Source organism: Aythya ferina, assembly GCF_964211825.1.
Source record: "Aythya ferina genome assembly, chromosome: 10".
NCBI classification, from domain to species: domain Eukaryota; kingdom Metazoa; phylum Chordata; class Aves; order Anseriformes; family Anatidae; genus Aythya; species Aythya ferina.
Genome location: NC_140306.1, coordinates 13,633,336 through 13,653,890, shown reverse-complemented (window position 1 = coordinate 13,653,890; position 20,555 = coordinate 13,633,336). Strand labels below are relative to the sequence as shown.

At 50.3% G+C, this 20,555-nt stretch overlaps 1 protein-coding gene across 4 annotated transcripts in view; it reads right to left on the bottom strand.

Annotated features, from left to right (window-relative positions):
- Window positions 1-20,299, bottom strand: part of CACNA2D2 (calcium voltage-gated channel auxiliary subunit alpha2delta 2) — a 169,209-nt gene extending 148,910 nt beyond the window's left edge. For all 4 annotated transcript variants that reach the window (XM_084531333.1, XM_084531335.1, XM_084531334.1 and 1 more), the window contains exon 1: window positions 20,049-20,299. In XM_084531333.1, coding sequence (XP_084387459.1) covers window positions 20,049-20,164 — 116 coding nt within the window. In that variant the 5' untranslated portion in view covers window positions 20,165-20,299. The remainder of the gene's footprint in view (window positions 1-20,048) is intronic.
- Between the last annotated feature and the right edge of the window lie 256 nt (window positions 20,300-20,555).

Here is a 20,555-nt window from a genome sequence, read left to right as displayed (position 1 = left end):
AGGGTAATGGGAGGAAGAAAACGAGGTATGTGCTTGAAGATAGTTTTCTTTGTTTTCTTTTTTTTTTTTTTTCTTTCTTTTTTTCTCTATTTTATTGGAGCAGCCTAAGGAGAGCGCTTGCTTGGCTGTGGGCAAGAGAGAATGCTAAAAAAATAAATTTAAAAAAAAAAAAGTCAAATAATAGGAGACACCATCCTTTTCTCTTGCTGCCTTCCTGGCCCAAAGAAGAGAAAGATTCATCCAAACATAAAAGGACCAGAGGCAATAACTACCTGCTCGGTAGATATACTGCCCCAGAGCTTCTCCAGTTATACTCAGTGTTCTGTACAAGCATCCACACTTCACGCAGCATGTTCAGCCAAGAATGTTTCACTCTGATTCATGCGCTTTGGTTCAGTGCCCAAATATTGCTATCTAATACAGTTATTAATTACTGTGTTGTCTAATTTTTGCTGTGCGGGAACTTCTTATAATGGGCTTAGCCCTTCACGATGCTTAATCCTTACCTATAACAGCACACGTGGCAGCACACAGGTGCACGCGTGGACGTGCGCACTTCGTGTCCTGTGAGTTTCCTTCATTTCTTACACACCGAGGCTGTAAAGCCCCCCAGCAACTAATATTTACATGATGAGCAAAACCAAGCTCTGTTTTATTTGTATTTTTTTTTAAGATACAACTTCCAGAGAGTACCCACTGCCTACAAAACAACCAAACAAATTACTGGCCATGCTTCCAGACGTTACCAAGCCACGCACACTGTTATTTTCTGACTCCTTTTTAATTTAAAGTATGTGCACAGGTGTTTCTATAAAGGAGAGGTTGGAAAGACAAGTCCAGCAGGCAAATTTTCTTAAAATTTGTCAAGATGTTATTCACCCCTGCCATCTGGTCTACCCTGTAATAAGAAAGGATCTTGGATATTATTATAGGAGGGAAGAAAAGGACAATTTGATATCAAAACTACATCCAAAGGCAGATCTTTAAGAAACACGAAGGGAAAAGACAATAATATGTTTTCTGCTTTCAGCTCTACCACCAAATTACTTTGTTTTCCTCAACTCTAAGCACAAAGAAGCAGGCACAGAAGTTAGTGTATCTGTTGTCTTTCCAGTTCTTATAGCAAGGTATGTCTCTAAAAAAGTGGCAAACCTCCTACCAGATCCATCCTGATCCCTGTTTGATGCCCCCCAAAGTATTCCAATATAATAAGAAGGGTAACTGGGGAGTCCTCTCAGCCTGAAGGAAAGACAGAACTGGGCAAAAAGGGAAGGGAAAGCAATCCAACAACCGTACAGAAGATTTTTCATCAACAGTTCTCGAGCACGAATATTCATGCAGGTACCTGTGACAAAAAAAACAACAGCAACCACCAGCTTGCCACCTATGAGACTTCAGGCAATAGGAAAACCATTCCTTAAGTAGGATTTCTGTATTGGGAAGCAGAAGTATTAGATATCTAAGGCCAAACTCCCTCTGGAAATGGAGCACATGGTCAGCGTTCAATCAGACACGCATGGGATGGCAGGGCCCTTGGGAATTCTTCTGCCACAATTAGCTGCACCGGGACACGAAGCACTGGCTAGCCTGTTCTTTAAATCCTCCGCTGAAGGTGAGCCCAGGATTCCCAGAGTATCTTATTCCAGTTCCATTCTTCACTTTTTCCACCCTAAATCTCAATTCCCTCTTCCACTTATCCCACCTACAGCAGACAGAAAACAATTTTCTTCTGACAAGCTCCTAAGAACTGCCAAGTCATTGTTCTGAACCATCCTTTGCCCTTTAATTCTCTCCTCCTCCAAACTCTTTTTTCTTCCCCCAACTTTCCCTCCTTTGCACTGCTTTATACACCTCATCCTTTTTGTTGCCCAGCTCTGGATCCCTACAGTTTGTGCCTATCTCCAAAGGCTCAGGCCAAAAAGTGAGATCAGGCACTCAGAGAAGTCCAGCACGGTGCCGCATGGGGACCCATCGCCTCCCCGGTCCTGTCCTGGGAAGTGCTTTATGCTGCAGAATAAACGTGCCCTTCTGCTGCAGCAGCGCTTTGTCGACTCAGTTTGTGCTCTGCTATAACTCTCCAGATCTTTTCTGCCACACCGCTATCCAGACAGATATTTTTTAGCCTGTATTTGCACATTGGATTTCTCCTTAAGTGCAGCACTTTGCATTTGTTTTCACTGAATTTCATTTTTGCTGATATCAGGCTCTCCGTTCAATTTTTCTAAATCATTTTGAGTTCTGATAATGCCTTCCGAAATACATCCAACCCCTCCCAGCTCAGTGTCGCCTGCAAATTTTATAAGCGTATCGCCCATTCCATTGCCTAAGTTATTAGGGAAAATATTGACTAAAACCAGGTCCAAGGCAGATCCCTGCAGGAGCCCACTTGAAATGTCCTCCCAGCAGGAGAGAGAACCACAGTAACCATTCTTGGAGAGCTACGTGTCCAATCAAAGTATTTTGAATTTTAAACTTTACAAAAAGCTGATTTTGAGTACTTGATATGCAAAGAAGCCGTAGGCCAAAGGATAATTCGGTGAATAATTCAAAGCATAAGAGCAGGATTGAGGAAAATCAATCTGTTTGTAGATGGTTTGCCAAGAAAAAGAGGAAGAAGTCCCTGGATGCGCTGTGCGGGGCCACCACGCAGCCACGGGACCCCTTTGATCCAACCTTTGAGCACGTGCCTCTCACCGACACTGCAATAAAATGAACAGCAACACGCTGACAGCAAACACCTCCTGCAGCCAGAAGGCAGACTGCCTCCCAAGAAGCTCTTTCAGCCACGGACCACCCCATTCCTCCCACCTGCCCCACGACATGGCCATCCCGGGTCAGTCAGAGCATCACACGGCAGCACCTCCGTATCAGGATCCCCGAGCACAGGATGTGCAGGAATCAGTCTTCACAGTCTCAGGGGATGAATCTGGTCTCAGCACATGGCCACCGAGTCCTCCTTCTCTAGGAAGAGGCCGAACAGAGCACCCTGACAGGGCTGGTTTGCTGTTTGCAGTCAGGGCAGAGAACAGCCTCAGCAAGAAGTCCTCTGCCATGCCCGGAGGATACTCCAGCTGCTTCCCAGCAGCATAAGAAATACTCAGTTGGTGGCCTTACAGCAGGAGTAAGCTACCTACTCATATCTGGAGATCCAGACCAGCTGCTCTTGCTGCCACGAGGACAGTCCCACACACACTCCAGCGGGCAGTCCCAGTGCTTTGACATTTGGTATGTTTGGAGCCAAAACAAACCTAAAGTCTTAGTATCCCTGCTTTTATGAAAGCTGTGTTCTTGCTCCTATTCTGAAGCCAGATTTCTGTCACGCTTGCTGATGCACATCAGGAGCAGCAGAAGCCCATGGGTTCCCCCACGGCTGCACTCTCACCGCACAGGATTAGGACTGGGCTCCTGATCTCAAAGCCTGTCACAAATCTGGACTTGAAACACAATGAATTAATAAAGAAGTGAATAGGCGTCAGCTTTATTAAGCAAGCTATCTGCATAAATTTCACCCAGTGCAGCCACTTGTCATTTTCAGAACCCCCTGAGACCCCCACGGCCGGTAACTCTCCCACATTTCTTTGCAACCCATTACACAGATGAAGTTTTTTTCACAAAAACTTTCCCCTCACCGACTCCCTCCCTGTTTTCCAGACACAATCTGAGTAGAGGCTGAAGAGCTCCCATCCCCCACCACAAAGATAAGGTTACAGAGGGTAGGTCTTAGTAAGGATTTTGCAAGCGGCATGAATTATTAAAGTCCTTTATGATATAATGACAGACATATCAGGTTATTTGTTTATTCCGTGTATAATTCATGACTCTCTTGGGAGCTAGACAGAAGTAGGGTAGATCGTTGCATCTTCTTGCTCATTCCAGTAAATCCTCCTCACCAGATGGGAGGCTGAGCCACCCCACAAGACAGCACAGCCGCACCTAGCGGGATTCGCACTTTTCAGCTGGGGATAGCAGAGCTTTTTGCACAGCCTGGAGATATAGCACAGCTGTCAGCTGAGCACATCAGGGACGAAAAAGTCCAGGCGATGTTTCTGTACCGTGCCACCGGAGCACTGTCACCTAAAAGACACGCACACAGCTTTGCGAGGAGATGCTACCAGTCGCCCTGTGCTCCCCTAGCGTTGCTCAGCCACAGGATGAGTATCCGAGCTGACCCAGGCCCCTCAGGACTTGAGTGTGCTTTACAACAACCACCTCCTGGCAATGCAAATAAGAAAAGAGTGGAAAAAATAAAATCATTGCTCTCGCTTTGGCCATTTGTTTAAAGAGTCCAGTCAAGCTACGAAGCTGAGCATGATACAGAAGTGCCAAGCCCTGATTGCTGGAAAGGAGCTCTGAGTGCACACATTGTAGTCATCCCATTCTCTAGTGTGCTGCTTAAAGGGTGAGGGAGAAATGGTATGTCACAGCGACAATCAGGGAATAAAGGACGGTCCACAGCCACTGCTAAGAGCTTCCCAGAGAGCTCCTGCTCACTCGAGGTGCTCCACCCAAAGATGCCGCCAGCGAGGGTCACGCTTCTAGGAAGAGCTGCAGCAAAACATAAGCAGGCTGAAAACAGCAAGCTGGGTAACTCTCACTAGCCGCAGGACACTGGAGGACTGCTGTCAGCACCCACCCTTCCCATCAGATTTCAGCCGCTCAGAAGCGGATTACGCAGGCGACGATTAATCAGATCAGTAAAACACAAGCCACGTTAGGGAGTCTGAACTACCGCTGACTTGTCAGACCTATGCCAAATTTGTCTCCAACCTCTCTTTATCAAGCGAAGATGCTGTTAGCCTCTGCCCCAAGATCTGCTACAAGAGGAAAGCCAAACGTCCTCTGGGTCTGCCTGGGTGTCGCTGTCAGTAGATGACTAGCTAGTTAAATCCCCCACCTTAAACAACCCTCTCCACACCATTCCCCTACCTGAGAGATTCCTGGCTCCTCAGAGAGCGCCGTAATCATTGTTATTATAAAGCACTTAGCGATGCTCACTCATTGCATCCCTCGCCAGCCAAACACCCAGAACCCTGTTATTTCGCATGCAGTCGCCTTCACTTCCAGAAGCTGCTCATTGTGCTGCTTCCTTTCAGCGGTGAAAGGAAAAAAAGGGGTGGGGGTGGAAAGCGTTTTAAAAAAATAATAATTTACTGCGTTTTATGCCATTACCTCACTACTTGGTGATACACATCTAAAAGCTGTCTGCGGGACCTCCCCGCTTGTAAGGTGGCACCCAGACGTGCAGTGCAGCGGGGATGCTGGAGGCACGGAGCCCGGTTTGGTCCCAGTGAGCACCGCAGCAGCAGGGGGGAACCTGGCAGCTTTCACAGGTCACCTCCTAGCTGGGAGGAATGCTCCTCCCTCCACGGGGAAAAGCAAATACAGCCTCTCCTTTGTAAAGGCCACAAGCTTATTGGAATTGCAGTTGTGGAAGCAGACTGGAAGACTCAGAAAGTACCCCCAGGCCTTGCTGTACACGCTCAGCACATTGGCCCACCATGGCCATTTTCCCCATCGCCAGCAGCAGCTGGCTTTTTGTGCCAAAAGGGATGCACTCCTGTCCTGGAGAGCTCTGTGGATTGGGGATGCAGTGCTGGAGCACTTTTGGGCACAAGGATGCTGTGCCAAGCACCTTAGGGGTTCCCACCCCAGCAAGAAAAAACAGATCTGCGACAAGCTGTCTTCCCCTTCAAAAGGGAAGGGTGTGCAGGAAATTCTGCTGGAGCCTAGGCACTGCTGTGTCCCTTCCCTCACCAGATGCCTCAAGCTAATGAACAAGCAGTGCACCCACGACCAAGCTCCAGTGATCACGGTTACTGCCCACATGCCCTCCCCTCATGTATCACACTTAGAGCGTGGATGGTGCAAGAGCCCAAACGTCACCGTGAGGGGACCGACCAACACCAAACTGTCTAATCCTCCTGGTGTGTCTGACAAAGATATCTTCCTTTTTTTGGAAGGGGAGAACTGAGCTCCGGGGTGAAGCAGTAGTCCCAAAGCCAGACGCTTCCAGCAGCAGAGCCAGAAGTGATGTTTGTGCTCTGACGACGGCCCTCGAGCACCAGAGCTGGCAGCTCGTCTGCCCATCAGCGGTCCAGAGCCCAGCTCCTCCTGGCCCGCATAAACACCAAAAGCTAAGACTACGAGATAATTCTCTTCTGCTTCATAAGCGAGTATCGACATTAACACCCGAACCAGCTGACATCCCACCGCCCCACTGCCCTGCGCTCTTTTCTGCAGGAGACAAAGCCCAGCTGTTACTGCGGTCGTCTCGATGGGGCTTACGACATCACCAACCCCTTTCTATTTAGAATAATGACTTCTGCCACACGCCAAGAGATTTGAAATTACCTGTGAAATATATTTCCCTAGGCACAGGCTCAAGAAGCATGTAAATTACCCAGCTTAATGGCCTCGAGAATTTCTGAGACACACACACGGAGGGGGAAAACGTTCAGATGGTCTCCCAGGTACCAAGCAAGGCGATGGATGTCCGTCCGAGGGGTGGCCAGGAGCCGCTGCCCTACAGTTCCTCCAATACCCAGTTCCACCAGTGAGCATTGCCTCAAGGAGGCAACAAGCACAAGAGATCCAATCCTAAATGAGTGCCTCATCAGCACAAAAATGCAATTTTAAAGAGAGCATTTCTTGGGAAAGGTGCCTGACCGTAACTCAGATGGGACGGGCAGCCAACACAGGGCTTATGCAGCACAGGGCACCCAGTTCGTTCCCAGAAGCCCAGCACTGCGGCACGGGGAGCACTCTGCAGCACGCCCTCTCACCCTCCAAGGAACCACAGAGAACAGCACCATCCAAGCTTTGATTCCCAGGCATCTGCCAGAGAATAATGCCCTTCAGAAGGAAACCCTTCTCCCCCTATCCCAAAGAAACATACAGATGCTCGCTCCCTAGAGTGCAAATCCCCCTGGCCATGTTTCTCTTCTTGTACTTGAGCTTGATGTCTTGTTAGTACACTGCAGAAGAAACACATATCCAAAAAAAAAAAAGAGCGTGGATTCATTTGGAGGAGCAGAAGAGAAGGAATTATGTGATCTGGGTTCCATTTACTGCTCCACCGCTGACATCTTTGAGCCTTCGAAGCCTTGGTTTCATCAGCAAAATGAGCAATGGAAAATGAGCAAAGGGAAATGGAAGCACTATTGCAAAGTGCAAGTAAAGACCTTTATCAGGAGTGGAAGACAGACAGGACGAGATTCTCATGCTGTGGTGGGGAGTGGATGGGGGACAACCCCAAGGGCATCAGGACAGTTATTGGTCTCCCCAGGGAACAAGCCTGAGGCACACAAGCTTTGCTCCTGATGCTAGCCAAGACTGACAGCTGGTCACCTTTTAATGTGTCATGGATGGAAAGTAGGCCAGAAGAGCAACCGGGGATAAGAGAACACCTGGAAGATAGGCCTGGCAATGGAAAAAATGGGACAGATTTGCCTGGTGTAAATCTTCAAAGCAAAGGTGTAAGAGAAGGTCTTTGAGACTCCTCCAAAGGCAGAACCTGCCCTCATTCGCAGCCAAAGCGTCTTGCTAACCCACATGCCAGCAGAAGCCATGGCATCACTAAGATTAACACGGCAGCAGCTTTAACAAATAACAGTTTGAGCTAATTTTGTCACTCACAAGCACTGCACCAAAGGCTGAATGAAGCCTGTCTGGACTCCCTGAAGCGACCGGTGCTGCAGGTTACCGATGGCATGGCCCGCTGGGGCTTCACCTGGCAGGCAGCTCGGCTCCCTGTCCTGCTGCAGGCTCGGGGGAGAAGCACAAAGGTAGAAGGGTGAGAAGCTGGGGGTAAGGACAGCCTAATAGGCAGAGCAAAAGTTGTCCATGAGCAGAGCAAAACAAGGAATTCACTGCTGCTTCCCATCAGCAGGCAGGGGGGCAGCCCCTTGCAGGACAGCACGGCTCATCACACATCAGCTCCTTGGGAAGGGAAACGCCAGCACTGAGTGCTGTCCTTGGCTGTGCAGGCGCTGCTCTGCAACAGCTAACCCCTGGTGTTAATACCAGGGATGGTCATCAAAAACCCCAAACGTTGCACCATATGAGCCTCTATGAAGAAAGCCTCCAATCCAGCCAAAGCCAGGTCAGCGTCATTGTCAGTGAGGCAAGTACTCAGCTGTTCAGAAACTATTAGAAGATAAATATTAAGCTAATACTCAAATCTCCCCATCCCTGGAAGTGTTTAAGGCCAGGCTGGATGGGGCTTTCAGCAGCCTGTCAGGTGGGAGGCATCTCTGCCCATAGCAAGCAGGTGGAATTAGATGGGTTTTAAGGTCCCTCACAACCCAAACCATTCAGCAATTCTGTGAAATCTGAATACCACAGCAGGAAAAAAAAAGTGAGAAAGGAATGACATTGTAATAAATAGAGTCAAGCCAAATGAGAAAGCAAGATTAGCTTCATGTGGAAAATTAGACAAAAACACATCATATACTTGGAATGTTGGTTGCTTTGCTCATGGGATCTGGAGTTGAGCTCAGTGCACCTCGCAAACTTCAGAACATTTCAACAAATTGACAAATTTCAACAAATTCACTCAGTACTGCCAATTGGCTGCTCGGGTGCAGGACAGAACTGCTCTTTGAGCAGCTTTCCCAGGCAGCCCCCAGAGCAGCGGGCTGTGCACAGGAGCCTTCCACCCGCCACGGAGCACACGAGGCAGCGGGATGGCAGGGATGCCACACTGCCCTGACACAGCACGGCCTCGGGTAACGCCTCAGCTGGAGCATCTCACCTGCAGCTCGTTCAGCTCCCCACGGCCACGCGGGAACACACAGCACGCCTCTGCAAAGGGACAGACACCATCTGCCAAACCTTCCCCTTCCGCAGCTGCCTGGTTTTCTCCAGAAGAAACTTCTCGTACAAGAACCCTCGTCCTACGTCGTGGGATCCAATAATAACTTTGAAACGGCACAAACACAGCAATAAGTAGATTTAACGAAGAAGGAAAGTCAAGTATTACACCAGCTACCACTAAAACACTGCAGCGTCTTGTTTCGGCGAGTGGCAAGCCTCCTCCTCCATCACACAGCTGTGACTCCAGAACACGACGGGGGCTGGCAGCCACTTCCTGATGAGAAGGCCACGCACTCAACAGTCACCAAATAAGTGACATTTATTAAGTGGCTCTTATAGAACAAAAAGGGCCGCTTCCAGTACACATAATCACATCCACGAACCGGCCCTGCTTTCAGTGCAAGGCTCCACTCGGAGCGGCGCAAAGAGACAACAGGCAGGAGAAGCAGCCTCGCCTGTGCCTCGGGGCCTCCCGGGAAGCCAGGCACAAGCACGGCTGTCAAAGAGGCTCCATACAAGAGGGCTTAACCTGGCTCAGCAGCCACAGGGGCAGAACAAGGCCCTGCAGCAAGACGCAGCTTCCAGCCCACCAGCCCAGCCACACCACCCACCTCGTCCTCTCTGTGCCTGTGCACGGGGAAGCGGTGGGATGCAGAGGGTGCAGGGCTCAGCTGCAGCACCTCAGGACGTGGCAGGAGCCACACATGATGCAGAGGGGCCCAGCCCACGCAGGCGGTAATAAGACAGAGACACAGAGCCGGTTCGATTTTTCTCTGAAGACTAGACCAAAACAAATAAACATAGCAAGGAACAAGTGACACAGAAGGCTTCAATTTAGCCTGAGGATGACGGGTAAAAAGGCAGTATTGGTGTCAGAAATGCCAACGCATCATTTTTGTTGCCAGGTCAAGCAGGCGGGCACGTGCTAAATGGGGATATTTAGGAACTGGGACCAAAGCACGAGCAGATAGCAGAGGCGTTAGATAAATTTCTTTTCTCTACCTCGCAATAACAATCAAGGCAGAAGCAACCACTACCACCACCATATGTACTAACTAAGAGACAAAGACCTGAAAGCTATCCCCAGCATAATCCCACAGCACTTGGCACGGTTACATCAGGGGATGAATCTGTCCTGGTATCTCAGAAATGAATGTGATGTTTCTCAGCTTTTAAGCCTACCGTAGCTGTAACAGGGCACTGCATGCAAGACTGACAATGGCAAATTCTTCAGCATCAAGTATCTCAGTAATAAATCCTGCGTCAGGAAGAATGGCTCAATCATGAGCTGTCCCACAGCACGCAGCCAAGGAGGTGCAGGAAAACATTCATGGCCGTGCACAGAGAGCCCATTTGGGGCTGATGCTGTTTTGGTTTGTGCTCCTGAAAGCGCTGTCGTTCTGTAGGAGGCAAAATAATGTCATCAGGTTGGTCACTGATCAACACTTAAGATCTCCCAGCAAACAAAAACAGAATAAATAAGAACCAAGAACTGGATGAACAGAAAATATTGATTTATTTCTCCCCCCCACACACACTCATGTAATCTACCTTTCTCCCCAGAGCAAGCAGGAGGGGAAAGCAGAGTGCCCACAAAGCTGTGACACACGCCTGGCCAGCTAGCAGCCCAGCATCCTGAAACTCTTTTCAGCTTGCAGGTCTTGAATAATTAAATGCTGCTTCTTCCACTCTTTTCCCCTTGCTACATGTGACACAGTGCTGCAGGTTTACTTTTACATGGGCAGCAGGTTTCCCCTGGCCCCTGCAGTGGTCCTAGAAGCACACGAGCCCACACATTGCTTTTTCTTTATTTTTTTTTTCCCCTGCCAATCCCAAGAACGAGACACTACAGTGAATGCTCAGAACAGACCTCTAATTTATAAGACTACCTCAGACATGACCAAATGGTACTTCGGCTTCTCCTGGGTCTACTGAGTTTGTTATGGAGCAATAAAAAGATGTTCAACCACTCACAGCCCAGAATCTGACTCAATGTTCAACACTGATAAAGTTGAATATTAGCTGCTTCGCTTGGCTTAAGTCCGTCTCTTTTAGTGTCCGTGTTACAGCTGCCAAAAATTTGACTGAAACCCACTATGTGCTAGCAATGCAAACAGGGCTCTGCATTCACGACCCTCGCTGTATCATGCTGCTGACAAGTGGCAATGCTTGTCTCAATGGAGATACCATTACATAAAAGTTAATAGATACCAGAATTCAAATACAAGAATACTTCTGATTCAACAGAAACAAAATCAGCGAGAGATTTACAGATCTTTTAGACTGTAAATGGCATATACAAGGTAGGCTCTGAAAAAATATTTACAAATAGGCACCTTGCTTTTGTTTCTTATTTGGAAGATGTACAAAGAAGGCTGGCCTGGCTGACCAGGGATCTTCTACCGGAGCTTGGGCAGAAAAAGAAAATGCTGGAAGCAGGGTCAGGCAACGTGGAAGGAATACAGGGACACTGTTCACGTCTGTAGGGAGAGAACTCGTGTGGCCAAAGCCCAATTAGACTTGAAGCTGGCCAGGTCTGTGGGAGATGAGGAAAAAAACAAACAAACAAAAAACAAACTTTTTATTGAGATATGTGGACAGAAAAAGGAGGACCAAAGAAAACATAGGTCCTCTACTTGATGGGAAAGGTCACCTCACAGACAAGGACATAGGAAAGCACAGACATTTCACACCTTCTATGCCTTCATCTTCAACGCTGATGATGGACTTCAGGACCCTGGGTGCCCTGAGCAGGAGGACCATGATGGTGGGAATGACAAACTCCCCACCGACCCTGAACGTGTGCGGGATTTGCTGCTCCACCTGGATCCACAGAAGTCCATGGGCCCAGATGGGATCCAGCCAGCTCTCTGAGCACCCTGGGATGTTATTGCAGGACCTCTCTCAATTATTTTTCAACAATCTTGGGAATCTGGAGAGGTGTCAGTAGACTGGAAGCTGGCAAAAGTTGTACCAATTTTCAAGAAGGACAAGAAAGACGACCCTGGCAATTACAGGCCTGTCAGTCTCACATCAGTGCCTGGTAAAATTACGGAGAAGATGATTCTTGAAGTTCTTGAAGCACACCTGGGGGACAACGCAGTCATTGGTCCCAGCCAACATGGGTTCATGAGGGGTAGAGGTCCTGCCTAACAAATTTGATTTCCTTTTATGACAAGATCACCTGTCTAGTCCATCAAGGGAAACCAGCTGATGCGATATTTTTGGACTTCAGTAAAGCTTTTGACACAGTTTCCCATAGGATCCTACTGGACAAAATGTCCAGCATATAAGTTAACAAAAATATTATACGATGGGTGAGCAATTGGCTGACAGGCAGGGCTCAAAGGATTGTGGTAAATGGGGCCACATCTGGCTGGCAGATGTGACCCTCAAGGCTCCATTTTAGGGCCAGCCCTCTTCAATGTCTTTACAGATTATTTGAATGTAGGACTAGGTGTTTTGAGCAAATTTGCTGAGGACACTAAACTTGGAGTTGTGGACTCTGTTGAGGGTGGAATGGCCTTGCAGAGAGACCTGGGTGATCACCAACCTCATGAAGTTTTACAAGAGCAAGTGCTGGGTCCTGCATTTGGGACAGGGCAACCCTGGCCATTCATACGGACTGGGCGATGAGACGCTGGAGAGCAGCCCCGCAGAGAGGAGGGGCATCTGGGGGTTGTGGCTGACAGCAAGCTGAATGTGAGCCAGCAGTGTGCCCTGGCAGCCAGGAGGGCCAACCGTACCCTGGGGTGCACCAAGCACGGCATCGCCACTCGGTCGAGGGAGGTGATTGTCCCGCTCTGCTCTGCGCTGGGCAGCCTCACCTCGAGCACTGTGTGCAGTTCTGGGCACCACAGCACAAAAAGGACGTGAAACTGTTGGAGAGTGTCCAGAGGAGGGCTACATAGATGGAGAAGGGCCTAGAGGGGAAGACGTATGAGGAGCGGCTGAGGGCACTGGGCCTGGAGAAGAGGAGGCTGAGGGGGGACCTCATCACAGCCTACAGCTTCCTCATGACGGGGAGTGAAGCGGAAGGTCCAGGATCTGTTCTCCTTAATCACCAGTGATAGGACCTGTGGGAATGGTGTCAAGCTGAGGCAGGGGAGGTTTAGGTGAGACATCAGGAAGAGGTTCTTCACTGAGAGGGTGGTCGCACACTGGAACAGGCTCCCCAGGGATGCAGTCACTGCACCAAACCTGCCTGAACTTAAAAAGCAATTGGACAGTGCACTTAATCACATGGTCTAAAATTTTGGGTAGATCTGTGTGGTGCTAAGATTTGGACTCGATGACCCTTATGGGTCCCTTCCAACTCGGGATATTCTATGAGTCAAACTCAATTCTAGATGCTGGATTCTTCTGCACTGCAGAGTACTAAGCACCCACGGCAGAAGAAACAAGAGTCTGGCAGCTTGCTTCAAGAGGAAAGTAGCAGGACCCAGCCCTGTTACAAGCTGAAAGAGACTGGTATTTAGAAGGAAAATCATGGTCCTCATTTGTCCATCCTATGGAGATTCAATACTCTCCCAATTCTTTCCACCAACTGAACAGTTTAAGGTTAACTTTGTGCTTGGAAGGCCAAGAGCTGATTGTTACAGCAGGACCGAGGCCAGCCAGCACCCGGACCCTCACTGCTCTCACCTTCCCTGCTTGGAGAACACAGCCTTCATGCTCCCGGGGCCACAGGTCTTCCCAGTCATCCTCTGCTGCACAGCCTCTGCTTGCAGATGGCCAGCAAACACGGGATCTCAAGAAGCAACCCATCACACTAGCATCCCAAACTGAGTTTGGGTCACAGAAGCAGCAACTTTTGTCAGCGCGGCTTGAGCAGCAGATGTGGCTGCAACAGCCCCCAGCTCTCACCTTGCAGGGGCAGCATGCTTGCAAGCCTTTCAGCCACACAGAAGAACTAGGAAATTCTGGTTTGGTCCTTCATTTGGAAGGATTCAGATAAGAAAACCTCATAGAAATGAGCATGTGCTAAAAGGAAGCCACCCCTGTGACTAACATTCCCACGGATGGGAAGCTGACTACCTTGCTTGTGAGCTTTCCACCTTCTCTGCCCTTGTGCCTGTACTCCCCATCCTCCTCCCAGCCCTTCCCTAAAGCACTGACACGACACAGCTTTTTGCTTTGATGCAAAGTATGACCAACTAATCGTCATTTCATTGCTCTGCACACCCCAGCGTGAAAGCAGCAGCCTCGCTCTATCCCTCTGCCCTTTCCCTCTCCCTTCCTCCACTTTCTCAGCAAAGCACAGGAAGCTGCAAAGAGGCTCATATTACAGGGACTTCATCGCTTTTACAAAATTTACTAGCATGCTGTGAAGCCTCATAAATAATTCAAGATAGACAACCTTCGTCAGGTAAATGAACGTGCCTTTTGTAATCCATCCCTCAGCCTATCTCAGCGATACGCGTACCGACTGTAGGGACAGTCGATGATGCCTTGGGAATTCCCAAAGTGTCAGCACAGGAGAGGGCAGCACACCAGCTTCTGGCACCAGCAGTACCCACATAAATCCAAAGTCTGTCCAGTGGCTTCAGCAGATTCATAACACATAACAGACACCCCCATCACACAAGTAGCTCCAGCCTAGTCCATGGAAAGCAGCTCCACTCCCACCCCTAATGAGCAGAGATGGACCATGGCAGGGGGCAGGAGGCTCCTCCATTGTAAAGATCTCCTCTTCTCTGCAAGAAGTTCAGGGATTTGGACACAAACCAGAGCCGAAGTGCATCACATCCCATCCTTCTTGGGTTTAGCTCCATGTGCGCTGTTGATGCACAAAAGCACTTGACTCATTAGAGAGATGCAAACTCAACTTCTGCTTTGGCAACTGTGCCCAGGGCTTTATCATCGTCAGAGCTATTCCTCTAAATGGTTTATATCCCTGCTCATCTCAATCTGATCGCTAACTGCGCTTACTTCCTGAATTTAGATTTGTGGGACTACTGAAAGTTATGAGGAAATCCACATGCATTCTCCAAAACATCAAACGATTCAGCCCAAATAAAGCCATGCCAACAGCTTGTTGATACAAAGCAACTCTCCAGTAACAACACTGTGAACAACCCCACTCACCATGCAATGCAGCAATAATAAACTTGAGGATGAAGGCTAGATTACAGGAACAGTTCTGAAACAAAGTACTACCAGCACCCCAGACAGGAAAAAATAATTCTGCTAACAAAACACATTTTGCTTTCGAGAGGCTCCTGGAAAAGTAAATATCGAAACATTCAGATACTGTCCATTCTTGCTGAATATTTCACTCAAGTATTTCGCTTGGTTATGACTTTTTCTTTTATTTCATCCACTTGAATATTTCATCGGTGGAAAAAAAAAAAGTCTAAATTCTACGGTTTGTGCACACGTACAATGTTACCGTGCGCAGATGCCCCAGCACTTAAGCCCTCAAGAGCCTTTCTGATGGCTTTTGAAGCAAAACACCAGGGGGGTTGTTCAAGGATAAACTCAGGTTTCCATTTAGCCTCTACATAACCACCTTCAGCTTTCAAGGGGCTGTTGCACACACACACACACACAACACAGGCACAGCTTCTTTACAACAAACCTTCTGAACTGTGCCTGCCAAGCACTACGCATCAGCCCGTTTCTACCCTCAGGTCTACGTGCAGGAACCTTATTGATTTCAGTAGGAACCCCTGTGCTCTCCTAAGAGCTTGTATCAACTCTTTTTCAGTGTGTACCCTGGGTTGAGAAACTCAGACTCCTGAAGCCACAATCTTGAAGAGGATCCCTGCAGGCAGGGTGCAGAGCTGAGGTGTCACAGGGCCAGGAAGAGCGTTGTCGTGCCCAGCTCTGTGCGATGCTCACCTGTGCTGATGGAGCAGGCTTCCTGCCCTGCTGCCCCGGAGAAGTTATCGTGCTGAGGAAAGGGCAGGAAGGAAAAAGGCATGGGACAACCTTGAGAAGGTCTGAAGTAAGTTGTTAGGCCTCGTTAGCCAGTTATCTCAAGGAATACGCTTAATAATTGAGCCAGGCTGGTGACAGCGTGCACACTGACATGTTGTGCTATAGCTGCCTGCTTCTCAGGGAAGCTGTCCCTGTTTCCTTCCTTATGTCCAAAAGGGAATTCATATACAGCTGTTCCCAGTGCAAGCCCTGAGTAGGGAGCATTCAGAATTGGTAACAGGAGGGGAGAGAAAGTGTTCATAATGCCAAAAAAAGTATTGCAAATTACTTCAAAAGCAGCACACGGCCCTCTCCCAGCTGCCACCCTGTTCTCTCCGGGCAGCTCTGGGTGCCTCTGTGCACCCCAAAGCAGCCTCCACCACCAAGGCACGGCCCACAGCGGGTGGCTGTGCCTCCACGGAGGCCGCCCAGCCCTGAGAGAAGGAGCGAGGCTGTCTGTCTGTCTGTCAGTCCCGCGGGCAGGCCGCCCTCCCTGCGAGCTGTCTCTCTGCTCAGCCAAGTGGAGCTGAAGACAAGCAGGGCCATCTCCCCACTTCCTCTCCGCTCCTTTCCAGACAAGTTCCCTTCCCCAGCATCAAAACCATAATTGGAAGAGATTTTCTGGCTGCACAGCAGGCGGGCAGCAGAACAAGAGACAGGGCTCCCCCTACACAGCATCCTGCAAACCCTGAAACATCCAGTCCTGATAGAGTTATTTATTTCAAGCCCTGCTAGCCCAGATGTGCCATCACTACCAGCATCGTTAACCTCATTTGGGGTGAAGTGGCGAGCACAAATCAAAGCCTGCTGAAAGGAAGCAATTAATTTGGTAGAGGCAACCTCAAGCTCACCCTCCAGTGGTGACGGGCACCCATCAGGCCTTACCCATCTCGGCAGCAGCCTCTGTGGCTCCGCATCTGGCAGAGCACTGGTACCACTGCGAGCTCGCTGCCCAGAGCTGCTGTCCTCATCTGACGAGCCCAGACCTCGTGCTGGAGGGGCAGGACTGGATGCTGGTCCCCAGGCCAAGGCTTTGCCCCGCAGACACCCCGCTGTCCTCGTGCTGAGCAGCCAGAGACGTGGCACCAAAGCCTGGCCTCGCCAGCGAGCACGCAGCCATTCTGCACACACACCTGCTTCCTCACGATGAGAGGCAAACGGCTCACCACCCTCCAGCAGATGGTGATTTTCTTTCAAGTCCAAGTGACAAAAAGCCTTTCTGCAAAGTGAGGAGGGGTCATTCCCTCCCCAGGCAGCAACCGCATTCTCTGCCACTTGCTAACACGAGGAGATGGCAATACAGGTGCAGGACTCCCCCAGTTGACCAGGCTTTCAGTCTCCTAACACCAAACCTCTGAAACTCGAGCAGAGGTTGTCGCTGTGCTGCCACAGGAAGCCCTCCGTGTAGTATTTACAAGAAAAATTAACAGCAACCAACAGCTCTTCTTTCCACAGCCACTAATCCCATTGACCACACAAACGTGTATTCTCCTACGTGACCATTCCTAAAAAGAGCCTCGCCAGTCACTGGACATCACCTAACATGCCCGCCCAAGTGGTTTTGTTCCAATCTGGGATTTTGCTTTTTAAATCTCAATGAGAAATTCCCCTTCGGACAACTGGCTGAGCCGAGCCTTCCTTAGCTCGGCATAAGATGATTAAAACCATGCTACCCAGGAGGAGAGATAATGTGGAACAGCAGAGATTTATCGAGGACATAACCAAGAATCAATGCACAGAAATCACTGACAACAATTAATACAAATGTGGCAAAAAAAAAAAAAAAAAAAAAAGTCTGTTAACCCCCCACATCCCCCCCTAGCTAAATACCCTAATCATTCAGTCTGATGCAGGTCAGAGCAAACCGGCTCCGGCACTGCTTAAAAAAAAGCAGCCTCATTTCTGAGAGCCCTACAGTGAAACATGACTTAAGTGATTCACGTAGAAAAACTCCGACGACAAACAAGGTTTCTAATCAACGCTCTGTCATTTGCTGTTGTTGCAAGGGTGCATTGTCTAAAGGAGAAGAAAACGGGCTCGTAACTGGAAGATTTTAGCAGCCCGTTTCACCAGCACAACTCAGCTTCTGACCGAAAAACCTTTCAAAAATGATTTAAGCTCTATCCAACACTTTTAAAAATAAGTGCACAGAAAGGGAACTACTCAGAGGGGAACAGTCAATTAAAGAGTGTTATCTGAGCGCTGGTGCCAGCTACCATTGCACTTCTTTCTCCCATTAAATATTTCTTTCCCGAGAAACAATCACTGAAGCCCTAGGGCACAGCGCGCAAGGCGTTTCAGCCCACATGTTACAGGCATTAACCTACTGCCCAGCGATTGTGCATCATCATCAAATATCCATTCGTGACTCTTCTTTTTTTCTGGGTTCACAAAGCAGGTCACAAGGGGAATAAAGCAAGCAAGAAGATACCAGGTCAAGCTGAGGTCTCACGTCCCTTCTGTGCCTCTTCCCCGTACGCAGTCCGTCAGCATCACTTCCCACCAAAGATACATGCAAAATTCGTGGCCTTTTTAGGACCATTCCTTCCCGTTTGGGAGAAGCTACCAACAGTACAGCTTCGCCACCAAGTTTGGTTTTTACGCATCTCACCTCTCTTAGTACAGGACCAGGCCCGTGTGGACAGCACCACTGATACCAGAGAGCACAACATCTTTTCCTAGTAAGCCACACCAAATTATCTGAAATAAAACTGCTTTGGCTAAAAAGCTGGCACAGTTTATTAGAACAATACAGATAATCATCAGTCTGGGTGAGGGGAAGGCCAATGAATTATTTACAAATTACACGTCTCCTAAGGATGTCTCTCCTGGCACAAGAGCCTTCCTTGAAAAACTTTCTGCAGTTAGAAAAAAAACAACAAAAAAAACAAACAACACGTTTCTGCTTTGTAAACTGGTACCCAGAAGAGATTTATTCCGCAATATGATTCTGCACTCAGAATTCAAGAGGAAAAAGCAACAGCTTACAACCCCTGAGAAAGCTGCTGCAATATTAAAAGCATCCCACCAACTTCATCTGCGCTTCATCACATCCATAATCCCTGCTACTTCTATAGGAATTCTCTTAGAAGGCAGGATTATTGGTACGAGAGAAACGCTGGATCAGGCTGTGAGGCTGTGGCACTTGGCAGAGCACTGACACGTCCCCTTCCCTCCTCTCCCCCTGTAGGTAGACATTTCTCAGGGTCTTATTCTGAAGAATTTCTGCATTTACCTGGCGGCAAGAAAAGGGACCCCACCAGCTCCCAAAGGTCAAAGCTGTTTAGAAATGTGGATGTGAGACCCAAAAGAATTCAGGAGGAAGCCGAGGGAAGGGGAGCTATTTCTGAAGGACGGAGCCCCAACCACCATGCCTGCCGTGGAGCCAGCCACTACCTCGGGGAGCTACAGCCCTCCCGAATAAACAACGCCGCTTCTCCTGAGAAGAAGGCTTAGCAGCAGAAGGCCTCAACACACGCCTGTAGAAACGCACTTTGCGACGAGAGACGTTCAGCTAAAAGGCTCCGGAAAATACTTTTTTGTGACATACGCACGTATCACATCCCTATCCCCAAGGAAATCACAACTGAGGAGAAGATTGGGGCAAAAAGCAGCGGCCGTGCACCGGGGCAGCGCAAAGTTACGGGCGACACCGCGGCGATTAACTCCGTGTCATTGAGATCTCTCTCCCCCTCCAGACACGCAGGCTGTGAGGACACGGTGCCAGCCCAGGCTCGGCTGCCTGCTTTGCCTTCCCCCCTTTTAATTTGGTGTCACCAAGTGGCATTTCCTAGCGGGGCCGGCCGCCTCCCGCAGCACCCCTGGGCGACACCGGGCACCGACATCGCCGGATGCGAGCCGGCTCCCGGGCGCCGACTTCCAAAAAAGCTCTTTTTCTCCCCAAAAGCTATTTATAGCCCAGCCCCGCCGGCCGGGGGCAGGGGCTGCGGTGGCGACCGGGGCACCTCAGGCACCGTGCGGCCGCTCCAAGGCTCTCCCTCCCGGGACCCCAGCGGGCTGCCCCCCGCCCCACACACACCCCACACACACCCCATACAGACCCCATACAGACCCCATACACACACCCCGGCAGCCCAGCGGCGAAGTTTGAGCTCCCCGCTAACTTCGGGGCCGCTCCGCACCCCCCGGGGGGGGCGAAGGGAGCCGGGCAGCGCCGAGCCGGTCCCGCAGCCGGGCGACCCCCGCGGCGGTGCCCCCCAAAAGGGCTCCCCCGGGGGTGTGTGGGGGTGAACGGGGGTGTATATGGGGCTGTGGGGGGGGGTGTGTGGGGGTGTCCCGGGGGCGGCACTTACGTGTGCTGCTGCGGGAAGCTGTAGCCGAGCGCGGCGGGGGCGGCGAGGAGCAGCAGCAGCAGCAGGGCCAGGTGGCCGCAGAGCGCCGCGCTGCCGGTCGGAGCCGCCATCGCCATGTTGCCATGAAAAAAGCGCGGCGGGGAAAGGGGAAGGGGCAGAGGCGGCCCCGCGGGGCGGCTCCCCCCGCCGCCGCCACCACCACCAGCAGCAGCAGCACCGACACCGCCAGCACCCGTGCGGAGAGCGCGGCGGTGCTGGGGAGGGGGGGGGGGGAAGGAGGGGAGGGAGGGGAAGAAGGAGGAGGAGGAGGAGGAGGAGGATGAGGAGAAGGAGGAGGGCCGGGGGGAGGAGGGGAGGGAGGGACGGAGGCGGGCACCGAGCGGCGGCCGCTCGCCCGCTGCCTCACGGCCGGCACTGAGCGCCCGCGCCCCGCTACTTTGCCTCAAATAGGCGGGCGGCCCGGCCCGGCACCGCACGGCCCCGCCGCCGCTCCGCCCCGCTCCGGCC